Source organism: Protopterus annectens, chromosome 3.part0 (genome assembly GCF_019279795.1).
Source record: "Protopterus annectens isolate FY-2018-M chromosome 3.part0, PAN1.0, whole genome shotgun sequence".
NCBI classification, from domain to species: Eukaryota; Metazoa; Chordata; order Ceratodontiformes; family Protopteridae; genus Protopterus; species Protopterus annectens.
This window is the reverse complement of record NC_056731.1, coordinates 1,617,136,938-1,617,156,003: the sequence shown is the minus strand read 5'-3', so window position 1 is coordinate 1,617,156,003 and position 19,066 is coordinate 1,617,136,938. Positions and strand designations below refer to the sequence as shown.

The window sequence follows — 19,066 nt, the reverse complement described above, 5'->3', positions numbered from 1 at the left end:
CATGAAGAAATTATTGTCTTGTTCTCTATTTTTGTTGCTTATGCCTGTTCTGGGATTTTGGACCTGCTTTTCTTTTCCAAGTAAGAATAGCGCTGGTCTGGACTGTTATGAGCAGCAGACTCCTTTGGTTCTTTTTTATGTGTTTATATGTTAAGTAATCTATTTTTTTTTTGTAGTTTATGTAGTTTAAACGTATTGTATGCTATTTATATGTAAATTACTTCATTTAACTTTTGTTAAAGAGTTTAGGTTATGAGCTCTATAAAAAGCTGAAGTTGAATATGCAGAGCCAGTTGAGATGCTCTGTGGAAAAAAATAAGTTCAGCATGACTTGTCGGCTCCTTGTCTTATTCATACAGATTAATTTTTGGAACTACTTTAAAAACAAAAATATTCTGAATGGATGGTAAAGGGAAAACTAGGAAAATTCTGGAATAGTAGGACAGGTCAAGTGCATATACAACTGGATGAGTGGGTACCATAGAAGTCGTCTGAAAAATGTATCACCTTAGAGTATTTTTGAGGCTAACACTTGGATGACAGTCGACATGTTGTACAGTCCAGGAGAAAGGCAGTATTTGCCACTGTGGTCTTGCAGAGTGTACTGTGATAACCTTCCAGGTCTGTGATCAGGTCAGCATTCCAGTAGCAAAATGTTTTTAGTTTTATTCCCAAGAGTTAGAACTTACACTGTAGCAGTGATGTTTATGGTAAACACTACATCTGTGAGACTGCACTTATTATGACAGTAGATGTCCAAATAATGGGAGCACTGTTGCAGTATTGACTTCCAGCCGCCTTCTCCCTTTTCCTCCCTGGAGTGGGCATCGGTATGAATAAGCCTCACTTTTCCTTGTTTGTCAGGAGAGTAAGGAAATGGGGTCTCCTCTTGTCTCCTTTTCACCCCACCACCGACTCATTTGCTTTTTCCTTCAGGAGTTGTCTCCCTATCCCTTACATCTCCTATCAGTTTAGTGAATGGTTTTGGGGGGGGGGGGTCCATCCTCACTATTAAGGGCCTTGCTTCCAGTTTTCTGAAAATAGCAAATGTCTCTGGTGAACTTGGAGGACCACTGGGACTACGTTCTTTATGCTTCTTCTGAGACTCGCATATAGGTGACTTCATACTATAAACGTTGATCTGACAGGTTTGCTCCGTATCACACTGATGACCTTGTTGTGGAGAGAGCAGCACCCACTGAGTATGTCTAAATCCCTGGAAGTCATTTTGGAAGATTGTCAATTTACATGTGGCTAAATTCCTTAGACAGCATATTGTACTACAACACTGATCCAGTTATTTGACCAGCAAACAAAGTGGTGAGTCTGCCAACACAGTTATGCCATGTATGTTCACAGTGTGTGGAGTATTTCACAGCAGGTGTTTATTGCTGTTTTGCCCCCCCTTACTTGGACTACTCCTACCATCCACTGGCTGCTATTGTAGCTTACTGTTAGTTGGAAAAATGCTTATTTATACATCTTTGCATGTTGTTTCATATTTTAAAAATCCTGTTTGCTGTTTGCTTAGTGTATTGGGGCAAACTGAGGGGAACAGGGCTAGCCACCCTCTAGCTTCATGTGGCATGTGCTTATGGGGGAGAGCATATGGCCCTGAGCATGGTGGAATAAAAAAAAAATACTCCAGTTGAAGATTACTTACTGCACTGGAGTCTTAATTGTCAACCAGCAGCACATATCTTCCTCATATCAGCTAAAATGGCAAGGTATATATATTCATTATCTTTTCCACTACAACACCCATTTTTATTGCAGTCGTGTTTGCCTCACCTTAATTTTAAAGGGATAGGAAATGTATACATTCAGTAGTCATGAGGTGATTTGGGAAGAAATTTATTAAAAAAAAGGGGGGGGGGCATAAAAGAACCACCTTTTTTGAACTGCCTTTTTAAAAATATTACTTTACTGCTACTTTTAGAGCACGAGACCTTTTGGAAATTGGCCTTGATAATGAAGATTCAGAACATGAAAATGATGAGGACACAAATCAAAGTAAGTATAAAACAAGTAAACTTCCCTGTGATGGTAAGAAAGAAAATTTATAGGTGCATAGTTGTTAAAATGTAGAGACTATTGCAAGACATTGGTAACAGGCATAACATTCCAGAAGTTGTTCAAATGTGGAAGTGTGCTGTATTTAATGCCTGGATATGACTGATCTCTTAAATGTCTGTTTTTTTTATCAGCTTAGAGGCAATCTTATTAATTGTATAATGCTGCCAGAGAAATTGTCCCACCATCAGGTGTTCCATAATGTTCCCTTTTTTGTATTGATTGAGGGAGTTGCCTCAATGTCACTGGCTTGCATGGGACTATATAAGTGGGCATAGGCTCATGCTTAAAGGGGAGCAGTTATAATCATTTTCTGTTAACTTTAACCAGTGGCAGACAGCACCTACAGTTTGTGACATTTTTGAGTGTTCTTGAAAAGAAAGATTCCAGTAAAACAAGCTGCTTTAGCATCTATCTGTATTGACAAAGAAGTGGTCCAGCTGTACAAGCTTGATTTATATTTTTGTATTTTTTTTATAACCAAACTAAAAGAACAGAGTAGATTTTCATTCTGTTTAAGCTGCAGGGCCTAATTATTAATTTGATTTTTTTATCAGCTGGCGCACTCTCGATAAATTAGAGTAGCTTCTTCTTGCAGCCTCCACTGATGTCCATGAAAGCATTCCATCTGGGAAGCTTATTCCAAGTTGCTTTAGTTCTTATCATGTACATTAGAATGACAGCTTCTTCTATTTATTTTGTTTGTTTAAATTATTTTCAAGAAGATAATTGCTTTGCTAGTTTTGCTTACTGTCCCTGATTTCATCAGTGTTCTTAAACACTTGCCTTAATTCTGCATTTTTTGAGAGTTGAATAAATATGATAGGTCTCATTTATGTGATGTCCTTCAAGGATGCATCTGCAGTCATAACAAATGGGTTGTCCTGTCGTCAGGCAGCCCTTCGGTCGGCCGGATTCCAAAGTCTGGGTCCGGCTTCGGCTGATGTCGCACTTCACCCGACGTCATCTCTGCTGGTCTTCGGGTATAAAGGCATCAGCCGACGCCATTTTCCTCAGTCTTTCTTGCCGCGTGGCGCCCGAAGCAGAAGCTGTTCGCAAGTGCCGGTCGGTCAGATCCAGAGATTACTACTACCGAATACTACTTCGAAGACTTCTAACAAGCTAAGTACCCCGTTGGGGACTCTTTCTTGCCTCAGCCGATGTCAGAAAAAGTAAATAACTGTTTAACTTGTGGGAAACAAATACCTCATAAAGATTTCCACTCTTACTGCCTACCTTGTTTAGGCCCAGACCACGACGTAGCAGCCTGTTTAGCCTGTGCTTCCTTCAACTGACGAACGCTTAGGCGTCGGTCGGAGTTTGCTGAACAGTTTTTCGGCTCAGATTTTGCGTACATTATGCCGTCGGATCCTCCGACTACCCAAATTGTTAAAAAACGCAAAGAAAAAGACCGACACTCGCGGTCCGCGGTTTCGGCCGAAACCACGGTTAAGCAAGCCGCGAGTGTCTCGGTTTCAGCCGAAACCGAGAAAACGGGTCAATCTTCAGCCGAATCCATGACTACTACTGAGGCTCCTGCTACCTTAGTTGAATCGGCCTCTGAAGTTTTGCCTACTACTGTGGTTCCTAGTGAATTATCAGACACCATCCCTTTGGATGTCTCTACCCCAGCACGTGGTGCTGCTAGGCCTCCTGCAGCCATGTCTATTAAGGCCTTTGCCAGGGCTAAAGCAGCCAAAACTGTTAACTCAGTGCCTGTTAAGCCCCCCTCACACAGGCCCACTTCTAGTTCACAAATGCTTACTCTAGCAGAGGATTTAATCTCCTTAATTAGGGGATCCCAATCTCACCCAGACAGGGCCTCTCAGCCTCCAGAAAAGAGACCTAGAGCAGAGCCCCCCGAGCCAGTGTCCTCTGATGATTCTTCGGATGACTCAGACATTACAGATCAGCCAGAGGCTCCTTTTTCTACTTATGAAGATTCCGATGCTGAAGAATCCATTCCATCTGCCTCTCCACCAGAGGAATTTTCCTTTGGGGAAACCTTACATGCCATGAGAGAACAATTCCAATGGCAGGGACAAGATTTCTCAGATTCAAGACAAAGGCTTAGGACCTTTCTGCACTTACCACAACATAGGCCCTTAGCTATACCTCCAGTTCTGCCTGTTGTGGGTGATGCATTTAATGATGTTTGCACTGCTCCTGATACTTTACCTCCAGCCCCTGCCAAACCAGATAGATTTTACAGGGTGCCAGACACTCATCACCACCTATACAAGGCCCCACTTGCAGATCCTGAGACTATATCCCAGGGGCCTAAGGCAGTAGCCTGGACCTCAGCAAAAACCCTCTCCCTTCTGAAAGGGAATCCAGGTCCTTGGAGATGGGGAAAAAGTTTACACCTCTGCTACTCTCTCAGCTAGAGCTTTAAACTGTCAGTTTCATATGATCCAATACCAAGAGTTTATGCTTGATCAGTTAACTAAGAAGCTGTCCTCTGATGACTCCTTAGATAAGAAATATGTTTTAGAAATGGTGAATAACATTCAGCAGGTTAGTAACCATTCTTAAAAATGTGGCTATGATGCACTGGAGGCTTCATTTAGATCAGCCATGACTGGCACAGTGATAAGAAGGCATGCATGGTTGAAAGAACAGGTCTTGCCAGATCATGTTAAAGCAAAGCTGTTAGATGCTCCTATGGATAAGGCCAGTCTATTTGGTACCCCTGCTCAGCAAGTAATGAAGAAAATGGAAGAGAAGGCAAAATCTGTACAAACAGTTAAGGATTTCTTACAGGTTCAGCCCCCAAGGTTTAGCAGGAACTGGCCTGCCAAAAATTGGTCCTTTCCAGACTCCTCAAAATCTCAGAGGCAGGAATAGACGCTCTAGAGGCAGAAATCAATCCAGAGGAGGTGCCTACAGAGGGCGCCAGTGGCAAGGCAATAACCAGCGAGGCACAGACACAACCACTGCCACTGCAACAGGACAATCACAGTGACTTGGCTCTGACACCGCCTACCAGGGAGCAAATAGCAGCACCTTTAGGCGGAAAGTTAGCCTTATTTTCAAAAAATTGGCACTATATCACAAAAGACAAGTGGATTTTGCAAACCATAGACCAAGGCTACAGGTTCCACTTCCACCTTACCAGTAAAAGAGGAATGCCAAACCTACCTCCAAATCAAAAACAGAAGCTCTAAAGCAGATAGCTCAATTAACAAAGATGAGAGCTGTGGAAAGAGTACCAATAACAGAACAGGGCAAAGGATTCTACTCCAGACTCTTCCTAGTACCAAGAAAAGAGAAAAGTTGGAGACCTATTCTCGACCTGTCCGTCTTAAACACATACATCATTGTCCCAAAATTCAAAATGCTGACCCTACAGCAACTTCTTCCCATGCTGGGCAAGTAGTGTTGGCTGGTAACTCTAGATCTCAAGGAGGCATACCTGCACGTCCCCATACGACCAAATTGCAGAAGATACCTCAGATTTCTTGCAGGATCAGAGCATTATCAATTCTCAGCATTGCCCTTTGGCTTATCTACTGCGCCCAGAGTATTCACAAAATGCCTGGCATCAGTAATCGCTCATTGCAGGCTACACGGAATCCAAATTTATCCATACCTGGACGACTGCCTGTTACAAGCGGACAACAAAAGCAAGCTGACAACAGATTTACAAAGAGTCATTTGCTTACTACAAGCCCTGGGATACACAGTCAATTTAAAAAGTCAAGACTGATACCATCCCAGACAAGAACATTCTTGGGTGCGGAATTGGACACAGTAAAACAAATGGCATTCCTAACTGCAGAAAAACAAGAACAACTCCCTCTTTACTTCTTGGCATTAACAAAGCAGAACAAACTAACAGCAAGAAAAGTACTGCAGGCCTTGGGCTTCATGGCATCATGCATAATCCTGGTCCCCCATGCCAGACTGCATATGAGAAAGCTACAGTGGTACCTAAAGAATTTATGGTCTCAACACAGGCACAGCTTAGAAACCGAAATCCCACTAATCCCATGCCTGAAACAAGAGTTCCTATGGTGGGCTCAAGCATGCCAGTCAAACCCAGGCTTGCCCTTCCGCAACTTTCAAGCAAGCCAAACCATCACAACGGACGCCTCAGACCTAGGCTGGGGGGCGCACATGTTGGACAAATGCATACAAGGATTGTGGACTCCAGACCAGCTGCACCTGCACATAAACCAAAAAGAAATGCTGGCAGTAAAACTAGCAATCCAGAAATTCAGACCATTCCTCAAAGAAGGCCATTTAATGATAAGGACAGACAACACCACAGTCATGTGGTACATCAACAAACAGGGAGGCACTCATTCATACCCCCTATGCAGAATGACTCTGGACCTTTGGAGTATGGCTCTGAGCTACAACATCCAGTTACAGGCAATATTTGTGCCGGGAAAAGAAAACACCCTAGCAGACATGTTAAGCAGAACCACCTCGGATGCTCACGAATGGATGCTACACCCGGACATCTTCAAGGCCATCACAAAGAAATGGGGAATGCCACAAATAGACCTATTCGCATCCCCACTCAATCACCAGCTCAAAAAATATTCTGCACAAGGACATACCACCCACTTGCATGGAAGGTGGACTCTCTATCCTTCAGTTGGAAAGGCCTGACAGCATATGCATTTCCACCTCTTCCTTTGATGCACAAGGTACTGCTGAAAATCAGAGGAACGTCCAAGGATAATTCTGATAGCTCCAAATTGGCCAAGACAACACTGGTATCCATTGCTGAGGAGCATGTCTCAGGGGAGAATGTGGTCAATACCCCTGATGCCTTTGATGTTAACTCAGAACAACTACAACATCATGCACCCAAACCTAAAAACCTTGCAACTGACTGCCTGGAACATCACATAACAGCAACTAACCCAGACTTGTCCCAAAGGGTTAAAGACATTATCCTTGAAGCCCGCAGACCTTCGACAAGAAGGAACTATGCAGGAAAATGGAAAAGGTTTGTCATTTGGAGTACTGAAAGAGGAAAAGATGTGTCGAACATAGATATTGCTAACATCCTGGAGTACTTGGCAGAGCTTCTACATACAGGCCTGTCCTATTCCTCCATCAAGATACATGCATCAGCTATTTCCGCAGAATACAGCTTCGATCCACCTGTCTTTTCGCATCCTCTACTCAGGCAGTTCCTCAGAGGGATCAAGAATGTAAAACCTCCTAGGAAACCACCATTACCAACATGGGACTTGAACTTTGTGCTAGAAAAATTGACACTCCCTCCATTTGAACCAGCAGCAACAGCAGATCTTCATCACCTATCATGGAAAACTGCCTTCCTGCTGGCAATTACTTCAGCAAGGAGGGTTTCGGAACTACAGGCCTTAATGGCAGTACAACCCTTCCTAATCTTCCATCAAGATAGAGTGTCCATGAGAACTAATCCTACATTTATGCCTGAGGTGGTATCCAGAGTGTCTTTAAACCAGGCAATCCACCTACCTACCTTCTTTCCCAATCCACAGAACAGGGGGGAAAGACTGCTGCATACCTTGGATGTACATAGACAGTTACGCTACTACCTGGACAGAACCAAAGGTAACAGAAAAACTGACCAGCTTTTAGTAGCCTATGCAACAGGAAGGGAAGGAAAAGCAATTTCCAAACAGACAATCTCCAAATGGATAGGAAATTGCATAAGATTCTGTTACTCCTACCATGGAAAACCAATTCCACAGAACATAAGACCTCATTCTACAAGGGCTACAGCCACTACCACAGCTTTCTTCGAGGAGTGGCAACCAAGGACATTATTGAGGCGGCTACTTGGACCTCCGTGCATACATTTGCCAAGCATTATAATTTACCTCTATACTCTAGATCCCGAGCAGGGTTTGCCACTGCTGTATTGCAAGGGATCCTAACTACACCATAATTCTTCTTCCTCCTCCCCTAGTTTGGCTATGGTATTCTACCCATTTGTTATGACTGCAGATGCATCCTTGAAGGACATAGTACAGTTTTGTACCTACCATAAATGTAGATGTCCGAACAGGATAGCATCTGCAGTCAGCATTACCCACCCTCCTTCCCCTCTGTGGTACTCCTAGGGTATTTACCCTCCTAATAGCTAGCTGGGGGGAGTCTCTTATGGTGTATTTGTTTGTATATATGTACATACATGCTTATTTTTGTGTTTGCCTTCTACTATTTTGGAAACATTGGCATTTATCCAAAATTTAGCTTTCCAAGAGGGCAACTGGCATCTGGGGCAAGAAACACTGAGGAAAATGGCGTCGGCTGATGCCTTTATACCCGAAGACCAGCAGAGATGGCGTCGGGTGAAGTGCGACATCAGCCGAAGCCGGACCCAGACTTTGGAATCCGGCCGACCGAAGGGCTGCCTGACGACAGGACAACCCATTTGTTATGACTGCAGATGCTATCCTGTTCGGACATCTACATTTATGGTAGGTACAAAACTGTACTTTTTGCTTAGTCCCAAACCAAGAGCCTCAGTCTTGTTTTTCTGCCAGATCTTTGTCAAGACCGTCCTTTCCTGTCAACAGAAAAAAAAGACTCATCTCCCTGAAATAGGGTTGCCAGCTTTCTTTGTGGCTAAAACCAGATTAAGGTCACGCCCCTCACATCACCTATAACTCCACCCATTCCCACCCCCTCTCCCAACCATGCCCCACCTGTTTTGTGACATCAGCTGATGGGAGCACCCTCTTTTTCTGTTCCGGATGCCTGCTTTCAGCTGATTTACTATGCTTTTCTGTAAAAAAGCATAGTAAATCAGCCAGTTTAACAAACACTGATAGTCGGTTTCCTTTTGTGAAACAGAATACTGGAGTTTGTACAGTGTTTTCCTGACTACCAGAGAATTGATTTGATTTGTGGATAGTCCAGACAAAAAACAGATAGGTGGCAGCAGGGATGATTTCCAATTTCCCACCAATTGGTCAAAGTTATGCTTATATAGGGCTAAGGATGGACTCTGCTTCACATGGATGGGACCAAAGCCCTTTGGTATTTCCTTTTACTTTTGAGATGTATTATATATGGCAAACAGAAAGTCTCAGCATTGAACCATGGGGGACTCCACTGGTGACTGGTCTCTTGCCCTATTTTGATCTCCTGCATCATGTGAGCAAGCATACATGTATACGTTCTTTGATTCACTTTCCTGATTGTATTAACCTGATTGTATTAAATTATATTCCTTGTATAATACAGCACCACTTAGAAATGTGTTTTAAATTTGTAGTTTGGAACGAAAATAGGATCAATCCCAAACAAGGAAGTCCAGAAAAAAGAAAGGCAGGCTAAAAAAAAACTGTCTGTCTTGCTACCTATTCTGCTGTTTGGTTACAGTGGTTAAGTGCATTGGTTTACTTAACTTACCTGGATAATGTCATCTCGCAGAATTATTTTATGTTAGCATTAATGCCGATTAATTAGTATTATTTGTTTGAGGCTGAGCACTTGATGTTGAATGGCTTGCTTATTCACAGACTAAAGTACATAAAAATCCCTTTCGGCAGTGTCTAGGGGACACATAATGAATGATGGGGAAACTGATAAGGAGCAGTAAGCAACTCTGTGATAACATTCATTCAATTTCTAATATCCACTTTACATGAATAAAGACTACAGAAGATGGGGAGCACTCAGCAGAAACCAGGCAGATAAACTAATCCTGGGTAGAATGCCAGTCCATCAGAAGATGCAGACACGTTTATCCTTCTACTGCACCTATAAACAAGGAATGCCAATTCACATAATGCGTGTCTCTAAAGGAGATCATACACATATACAAACCAAGCTCTATGAAGCAACAACACTGACCACTGCACCAGTGTATTGCCCACCTTTTCTCCATAATTTTTTAGCTGCAAGATACATAATAAAATCCAGCTGTTTCCCTTTGTTATATGCAATATATACCCTGCATCTCAGCAAAATGTGTCAGAATGGACTACAGGTGGAAATGTGCAAATACATGATACAAAAATAAAGAGATGAAAGCGAACACTAGTAACCAGGAACAACCAAATTTTTTCTCTGGAGAACCAAATGAGGGTACAGACCTAGTACCAGGAGAAGGTTGGAATAACAAGGCAGTTTATTGTGCAAAAACCCAAACGCTTGTACACAATACGTTTTCGAAAGTCTTCATCAAAGGCAAACAGCAGTACACCAAAATCCTCCACTTAAATAAATCTATCAGACCAAGCATGGACCAATGATTTCATTGAAACAATTAACGATTCAATTGAAAAATATTTAAAAACACAAACACTAGTCTTTCACTTAGTATAAATAAGACACAAGTTCCAAAAACCATATTAATGAATAAAAATAGATAAGTGATGTAATCTGTGTATGTGTAACCATGAAAAAAACAATAATAATAATTTTAATAAATCATTTAAAAGTTGTATATATATATATATATATACAGAAATATTTAAATATATAAAATTGATTTTTCTAAATCTGTAAACTAATACTGACCTCTAGTGGCAGATTATAATTTTGCACTCCTCAACTTTAAAACTGGCATTATAGAAATTGTATCATTAAGGCCAGGAATCCTAGTAGCTTCTAGTATGATCTGCCAATATAAATCTCTGTATTCTAGTTTGGTCTCCCACATACCTCTCCTAATTTCTTTGGGTACCACTTCAATAACAAAAAATTAAAGGAAGCTGATGGACAAGTAAGGATATGTCTAAAAAGTGCGTTGTTCATATTCTCCTTTTTTATTTCATAATAATGTTCATATATCCTGGTTTTTAGCTTCCCCTCAGTTTTTCCAACATAGAAGGACCCACAGGGGGAACACAAAGCTAAATAAACCACACCATGGGTGTTGCAATTAGAAAATGTGTGGCTCATAATATACCTATTTCTACTAGGTATAAAAATACTGGAACAATTTTCAACATGTGGACATTGAGAACATGAACCACATTTGTAAGTCCCCTTTTTTCTGGATGAATAATCTAGTCTAGGGTCACTACCGAATTCAAATAGTCTCTTAAAATTCGTGTCCCTCCTGTAAATAAACTGCAAAGGTGGACTTTGAATTTGTTTTAGTTCAGTAATCTGAAGAAAACGTTCCCATTCTCTAGTAATTACTTCCCTGATGTTACGTGAATCCCCCGTATAATCCATTATGTATGCTCCTTCATAACTAAGGTTAGAGGCTAAATCATTGTTGTGAGTGTTTTTAAATATTTTTCAATTGAATCGTTTATATTTAATTGTTTCAATGAAATCATTGGTCCATGCTTGGTCTGATAGATTTATTTAAGTGGAGGATTTTGGTGTATTGCTGTTTGCCTTTGATGAAGACTTTCGAAAACGTATTATGTGTACAAGCATTTGGGTTTTTGCACAATAAACTGCCTTGTTATTCCAACCTTCTCCTGGTACTAGGTCTGTACCCTCATTTGGTTCTCCAGAGCGAATACATGATAACAGATGAAAATGAAAATGCAGAAGAAAGGACAAACGCTCATATCTATCACATCCGTGGACATTGCTATATTTTAAAACACCACTGGGCAACATGGGCAACTCAGTTCTCCCTGCAGCCTGCAGGCCAGTGGCCCACACATCCATTTAAACAATAATATGCATACCTCATAAAGTAGGAACACTGACACGAGTGACTCATTGCTATGATGAGTTTTTCTATTTTCTCCTCTTCACTGATTTATAGAATTTCTAAATTCTAAACAAGTAGATTTGAAGCATAATATCTTTGGTTAAAATCTTGAAAAGCTAACAAACTACGCTGCATGGGCCTGTGGCAGCGAATTATTAAGCTAAAGCTATAAAGCTGACTGAGGTTGACAAAAAGCAGTAAGCAGGCCTATAAGAACACGATTTTGATGTCTTTCAGTATGTGGATTTTCACGCCCTTTGTGGCAACAATTTGTACCTTCGACTGTATAAATCGAAAACAATAATTCTATTAATGGTGCTCTGTCCGACAATTTGCAGAACAACATTCAAACACTTCAGGAAGTACCTCTTTCTAAATTGGAGTGAGCGCGCCTATGTACCTCGTGCACTCTTAGTCCCACCACATGATCAGGAACAACGATTTAGGTGAGAACACATGATCGTGCCGTCAGAAAAACGGTCGCTATATGTTAAAAGTTGTGCAGGGATTGGGGAGATCGTGTGCACGACTGAAAGAAGTGGGTTAGAGCAGTAGATTTGATATTGGATCGATACTAGAGTAATAGATGCGTGTTTGTGTAACATTTTGACATTTCTGCTGGAGGGATAACATACAGCTATGCAGTTGAATGTCCACAGTTAAGCTTTATTGATGTTTTACCTTATGTTTTATGCAGTGATGTGATTGTTTTGGGCCTGGCCTGTCACAAGTGCTAGCTATGCTGTTACTGATTGTGGGACCGTGGCAGTGGCACAAAAAATCCGGACTTCACATGTCTGGTTTTGAGTGAAATTTGTAACCGGACAAGTTGTCAGAAAACCAGACAGCTGGCAACCCTTCCCTGAAAATGCAAAATGTCATTCAAGAAGCACTGCTAATCATCTATTCTTTTTAGAAGAATTATTATTCTTTGTTATCTGGAGACCTCTCTTCTAAAAGTGTCTTAAATGTAGATTGTTTTTTGTTAGGCATATAGACAGTCCATTTTCTTTTCTTCTGGAATAGACGTATCGCTTCTCTCTTCCCATTGCAAAGGTGAGAGGGGCACTTAGTGATCTAAAAAGGGCAATTTTTTAAAACTGTTTACTACCACAACATAGGTTCATTTGGAGGACATTTTAAGCTTAGCCAATTCCCTTTTGGTGCTTGAATTAACATTTCCTGATTGGTCTTACCTATCCCATGGCTGATAATTGTGTATTAACTCTAGTGAGAATAACTGTGGTCATACCATAGATAATTTGAGGGGATCTATGTAAGGGATGCAGCATTTAGTAACTGCCTCTGCCATTAATGGCATGAGGTGCAATCCTGGAATACATTTTCTAGTACTCATACTTAGATCCAAGTTTGCTTGAATGGATACTCTGCTCTGGAACATTGGTAGCCTCTTTGCTATATATCCATCTCTCCACTACATTCAGTTTAGATACCTGGACATTTGACTTGCTGATGTTCAGTAGGTCCATCTGTATTAGGTCAGAGGATACCATGTGTGCCAGACATGTCACCTCTAAGCACGTTTTAGGATACTAAGTATAGTGATAAATCTTTGAGGTGTCCATGCAAAACCTATTGTTTGGGACTTGTATCCTTTAGTAAGATATCTCTGTGGGTATTCCAGTTGTTGCATGGGTCTGGACAAATACATGCCATGGTACAAGCATGCAAAATCTGAAGGCAATGCTACTCAATGCTAGAAGTCTATACCTCAAAATTCACTCTCTCGAGGCACTCCTAAAATGGAGAACATCGATATCTGTGCAGTAACTGAGGCAGAATTCTTGTTTTACCCCAGCATAGGCCCTTAGCTATTCCTCCTGTGTTGAATGTGGTGGAGGATGTTTTTGCAGAGGCTTCCCTGAACCCTGACTCCTTGCCTCCTGCTCCTGTTAAGCCGGATAGGTATTATAGGTGCCCAAGCTCATAAGTATTTGTTTAAGAGTCCTAGGGCGGACCCAGAAACTGTTTCTCAGGGGCCTAAAGGTGTTAAAGCTTCTGTGGTTAAAAATCCTGTACCCTCTGATAAAGAGGCAAGGGCTTTGGATAGGTGGGGTAAGAAAGTATATACTTCTTCCACTCTAGCCATGAGGGCGTTGAATTGTCAGTTTCATATGCTGAAATATCAGAATTATCTCCTTTCACAATTGAAATCTAAGGTGGATGCTTTGGCGGAAGGTATTGAGTGTAAAGAATTGCTGGATTTGGTTCATGTGTCTGAACAAGTGGGTAAGCATTCTTTGCAGTGTGGTTTTGATGCTGTTCAGGCCTCCTCGAGGGTGGCTGCTACTAGTTCTGTTCTTCGCAGACATGCCTGGTTGAAGGATCAGAATTTAGCTGAGCATGTTAAGACCAGGATTTTGGATGCTCCTTTACAGTCTGATGTGTTGTTTGGCCGCCTGTGGAAGCAGTTTTAAAGAAAATGGAGGACAAAGCTAAGTCTATGCAGACTGTTAAAGATTTTTGCAGGTGCAGCCTCCAAGTTTAGTAGAAATTGGCCTGCTAAGGGGTGGACATATCCTGCTTATGGTTCCCAGTCTAGGGGTAGGTCTAGACGTGGTAGGGGCAGGGCTCAAGGTTCTTTAGGCCTAGATCAGACAGTTCACCTGCTCAGACTTCTGGTGAGGGCAGGGTCAGTCCTTTCGTAAGCAGAACCAATGACCTGCCTTTTCAGCTGCCAGTGGATTCTCGCCTGGCAGCTCCTTTGGGAGGAAGATTGTCTCTTTCAAAGAAAATTGGGATTTAATCACTCAAGACAGATGGGTGCTGGATATCATTCATCACGGTTACAGATTTTATTTCCACACAATGCCCCTTTCAAAGGCATGCCAGATGTTCCTCCTCCACAAAGAAAAGAGGCTCACAAGCAAGTTTCTCAGTTACTCCAGATAGGAGCCATTCAGCCAGTCCCTGTATCAGAAAGGGGCTTGGATTTTATTCTCGCCTGTTCCTAGTACCAAAGAAGGGGAACACGTGGAGACCAATTTTGGATTTATCTATCCTCAACACTTATCTGGACATTCCCAAGTTCAAGATGTTGACATTACATCAACTGTTACCTCTGCTGGGCAAGGATCACTGGATGGTAACTTTGGATCTCAAGGAAGCTTACCTTCATGTGCCTATAAGGCTAAGTTGCAGAAAGTATCTGCGGTTTCAACTGGAGATTTTCATTATCAGTTCTCTGCATTGCCCTTTGGCTTATCTACTGCCCAGAGTATTCACAAAGGTTCTGGCTCCAGTGATAGCTTACTTCAGGCTTCAAGGCATTCAAATCTATCCTTACTTGGACGACTGCCTGATTCTGGCTCAAGAAAAGGAAGACCTTCTACAGCATCTGGAATATGTCATAGCAGTGCTAAGATGCCTAGGGTATTCTGTGAACGAAATAAAGTCCAGTCTAGTACCCTCTCAAGACATGTGCTTTCTGGGTGTGAGACTGAATACAGCAGCCCAGATGGCCTTTTAACCCCGGACAAACAAAAGAGTCTGTCACTTTACTTCCATCAACTATCTCATCAGTCCGTGCTGACTGCAAGGACAGTCCTTCAAGCATTAGGGTTCATGGCATCTTGTATTCTGGTGCTTCCCAATGCCAAACTGCATATGAGGAAGCTGCAATGGTATCTCAAAATGTATGGACACAGCACTGCCAAGATTTCGACACTGTCATTCACATAATACCTTGCCTTCAAAAGGAATTCTTGTGGTGGGCTCAGGAATGTCACCTAAACAAGGGACTCTCTGTGACCCGGCCAGAGGCGAGTCAGATTTTAACGACAGATGCCTCAGACACTGCTTGGGAAGCTCATCTAAATGGAAAGTGGATACAAGACAAGTGGCCTGCCAGACTACAGCATCTACATATCAACATGAAGGAGATGTTAGCAGTCCAGTTTGCATTGATGGCTTTCAAGGAGTTATTTCTTCCAGGGCAGGTGTTGATTCTAACAGACAACACAACTGTCATGTGGTACATCAACAAGCAAGGGGAACACATTCTTATCCTCTATGCAGGCAAGCAATGATTTTATGGGAGACTGCGTTAAGCCTGCGACTGACTCTTCAGGCAAGGTTTCTGCCAGGAGCACAGAACTCCCTAGCAGATGTATTAAGCAGACAAATCATGGATCCCCACAGTGGAAACTGGATCTTCATGTATTTCAGAAATTGACAGTGTCATGGGGAACTCCAGACATAGATCTGTTCGCTTCTCCACTAAACCACCAGCTGCCAAAGTATTGCACAAAGGGGTTTCATCACACAGCTTGGAAAGTGGATGCTCTGTCTTTCAGTTGGAAAAACCTTCATGTCTATGCCTTTCCACCTCTGCCTCTTCTTCCAAAGGTATTATTAAAGGTCAGACAAGACAGGCCAAGGATGATTTTGATAGCTCCAGATTGGCCTCGGCAACACTGGTACCCACTTCTAAGGAGTCTTGTAAAGAAGCCTCCATGGCCTTTACCTCTGATTCCTCATCTGTTATCTCAGAAGGACGGTCATCTGCTCAATGTCAAGCTTCAATCTCTTCATCTCACAGCTTGGCATATTCTGTGTTGAAGCACAGCAGGTCTCAGCTTCCTCAACAAGTTTTAAATGTGATTATGGAAGCTAGAAAGCCTAGTACTAGGAGAGTGTACGCAGAAAAATGGAAGAGATTTTTATTTTGGAGTACAGCAAAGAATTTGGAGATTTCAGAGCCTAATTTGAGTGTGGCTCTTCAATATCTTACTGAATTATTGGGCAAAGGTTTGTCCTTCTCTTCCATAAAGATTCATGCTGCAGCAATTTCAGCTCACTATGATTGTGACCCACCTTTGTTTTCATCCTTTGTTCAAGCAGTTTCTTAGAGGGCAAAGAATATAAGACCCCACGTAGAGCTCCTACTCCTGCTTGGGATCTCAATTTTGTGTTGGAAAAACTTACTCTACAACCTTTTGAGCCTGCAGCTACTGCTGAATTGAAATATTTGTCATGGAAGACTGCTTTTCTGTTGGCTATTACTTCTGCAAGAAGGGTGTCTGAGTTGCAGGCCCTTATGGCAGTAGAGCCCTTTTTGATTTTCCATAAGGACCGGGTTTCATTACGTACTAATCCTTCCTTTATGCCTAAGGTGGTTTCTAGTGTGGCTTTAAACCAAACTATTCATTTGCCTACGTTCTTTGCAGATCCTCAAAATAAAGGGGAAAAGATTTTGCACACTTTAGATGTACACAGGCAATTGCGTTATTATTTGAGCAGGACTAAGAATTTTAGGCAGTCACAGCAGTTACTTGTTTCTTTTGCTTTGAGTTCACAGGGCAAGCCTGTGTCAAAACAAACTATTTCTAGGTGGATTGGCTTTTGCATTGCATTTTGTTATTCCCATCATGGCAAAGAGGTTCCAGCTGGGATTAGGCCTCATTCCACTAGGGCTACTGCCACTTCAACAGCATTTCTAAGGGGGGTGGCAACTAAGGATATTCTGGAAGCAGCTACTTGGAGTTCAGTGCATACTTTCTCTAGGCATTATCACCTGCCTATATACTCTAAGACTAGGGCTGGTTTTGCCACAGCTGTTTTACAAGGCATGTTGTCAGCTCCTGCTACTTTATAATTTGCCAGCCTCCCTTACCTCTGCTTTGGGATTCTACCCAATAGTCAGGACTGCAGCAAGGGAAGACGAAGAACATAGTACAGTTTTGTACCTACCATAAATGTAGATGTTCGAGGATTCCCTTGCTGCAGTCCAATTTACCCTCCCTCCTTCCCCTCTGTGTTTCGGGGTGGTTGTGTAGGTGAGTTTTCATGCTTATATTTTTTGTATATATTGTTGTATATATTGTACATGTTTTTTGGTGCAGGTTGTTTTTGGGACTTGTCTTTTTGGGTCTTCTGACATCTGGGGCAAGAAAAGACTGAGGAAATGACGTCGGTCATGCGCATTAGTACCCTGACGTACTGACGTCAGTCTAAGGCGCCATGACCGACGTCAGCCTTATACTCTGGTATTCGGGCCGACTGGGACGCGGACTATACCCAATAGTCAGGACTGCAGCAAGGGAATCCTCGAACATCTACATTTATGGTAGGTACAAAACTGTACTTTTTGCACAATAAACTGCCTTGTTATTCCAACCTTCTCCTGGTACTAGGTCTGTACCCTCATTTGGTTCTCCAGAGCGAATACATGATAACAGATGAAAATGAAAATGCAGAAGAAAGGACAAACGCTCATATCTATCACATCCGTGGACATTGCTATATTTTAAAACACCACTGGGCAACATGGGCAACTCAGTTCTCCCTGCAGCCTGCAGGCCAGTGGCCCACACATCCATTTAAACAATAATATGCATACCTCATAAAGTAGGAACACTGACACGAGTGACTCATTGCTATGATGAGTTTTTCTATTTTCTCCTCTTCACTGATTTATAGAATTTCTAAATTCTAAACAAGTAGATTTGAAGCATAATATCTTTGGTTAAAATCTTGAAAAGCTAACAAACTACGTACTGCATGGGCCTGTGGCAGCGAATTATTAAGCTAAAGCTATAAAGCTGACTGAGGTTGACAAAAAGCAGTAAGCAGGCCTATAAGAACACGATTTTGATGTCTTTCAGTATGTGGATTTTCACGCCCTTTGTGGCAACAATTTGTACCTTCGACTGTATAAATCGAAAACAATAATTCTATTAATGGTGCTCTGTCCGACAATTTGCAGAACAACATTCAAACACTTCAGGAAGTACCTCTTTCTAAATTGGAGTGAGCGCGCCTATGTACCTCGTGCACTCTTAGTCCCACCACATGATCAGGAGCAACGATTTAGGTGAGAACACATGATCGTGCCGTCAGAAAAACGGTCGCTATATGTTAAAAGTTGTGCAGGGATTGGGGAGATCGTGTGCACGACTGAAAGAAGTGGGTTAGAGCAGTAGATTTGATATTGGATCGATACTAGAGTAATAGATGCGTGTTTGTGTAACATTTTGACATTTCTGCTGGAGGGATAACATACAGCTATGCAGTTGAATGTCCACAGTTAAGCTTTATTGATGTTTTACCTTATGTTTTATGCAGTGATGTGATTGTTTTGGGCCTGGCCTGTCACAAGTGCTAGCTATGCTGTTACTGATTGTGGGACCGTGGCAGTGGCACAAAAAATCCGGACTTCACATGTCTGGTTTTGAGTGAAATTTGTAACCGGACAAGTTGTCAGAAAACCAGACAGCTGGCAACCCTTCCCTGAAAATGCAAAATGTCATTCAAGAAGCACTGCTAATCATCTATTCTTTTTAGAAGAATTATTATTCTTTGTTATCTGGAGACCTCTCTTCTAAAAGTGTC

The 19,066-nt window shown here is 41.9% G+C and overlaps 1 protein-coding gene across 1 annotated transcript in view; it reads left to right on the top strand.

The window, feature by feature from the left end:
* Positions 1-19,066, top strand: part of UBR5 (ubiquitin protein ligase E3 component n-recognin 5) — a 3,965,620-nt gene that overhangs the window by 3,121,162 nt on the left and 825,392 nt on the right. Inside the window, exon 44 of the mRNA XM_044065648.1 lies at positions 1,940-2,013. Within this exon, the coding sequence (XP_043921583.1) occupies positions 1,940-2,013 (74 nt within the window). The remainder of the gene's footprint in view (positions 1-1,939; positions 2,014-19,066) is intronic.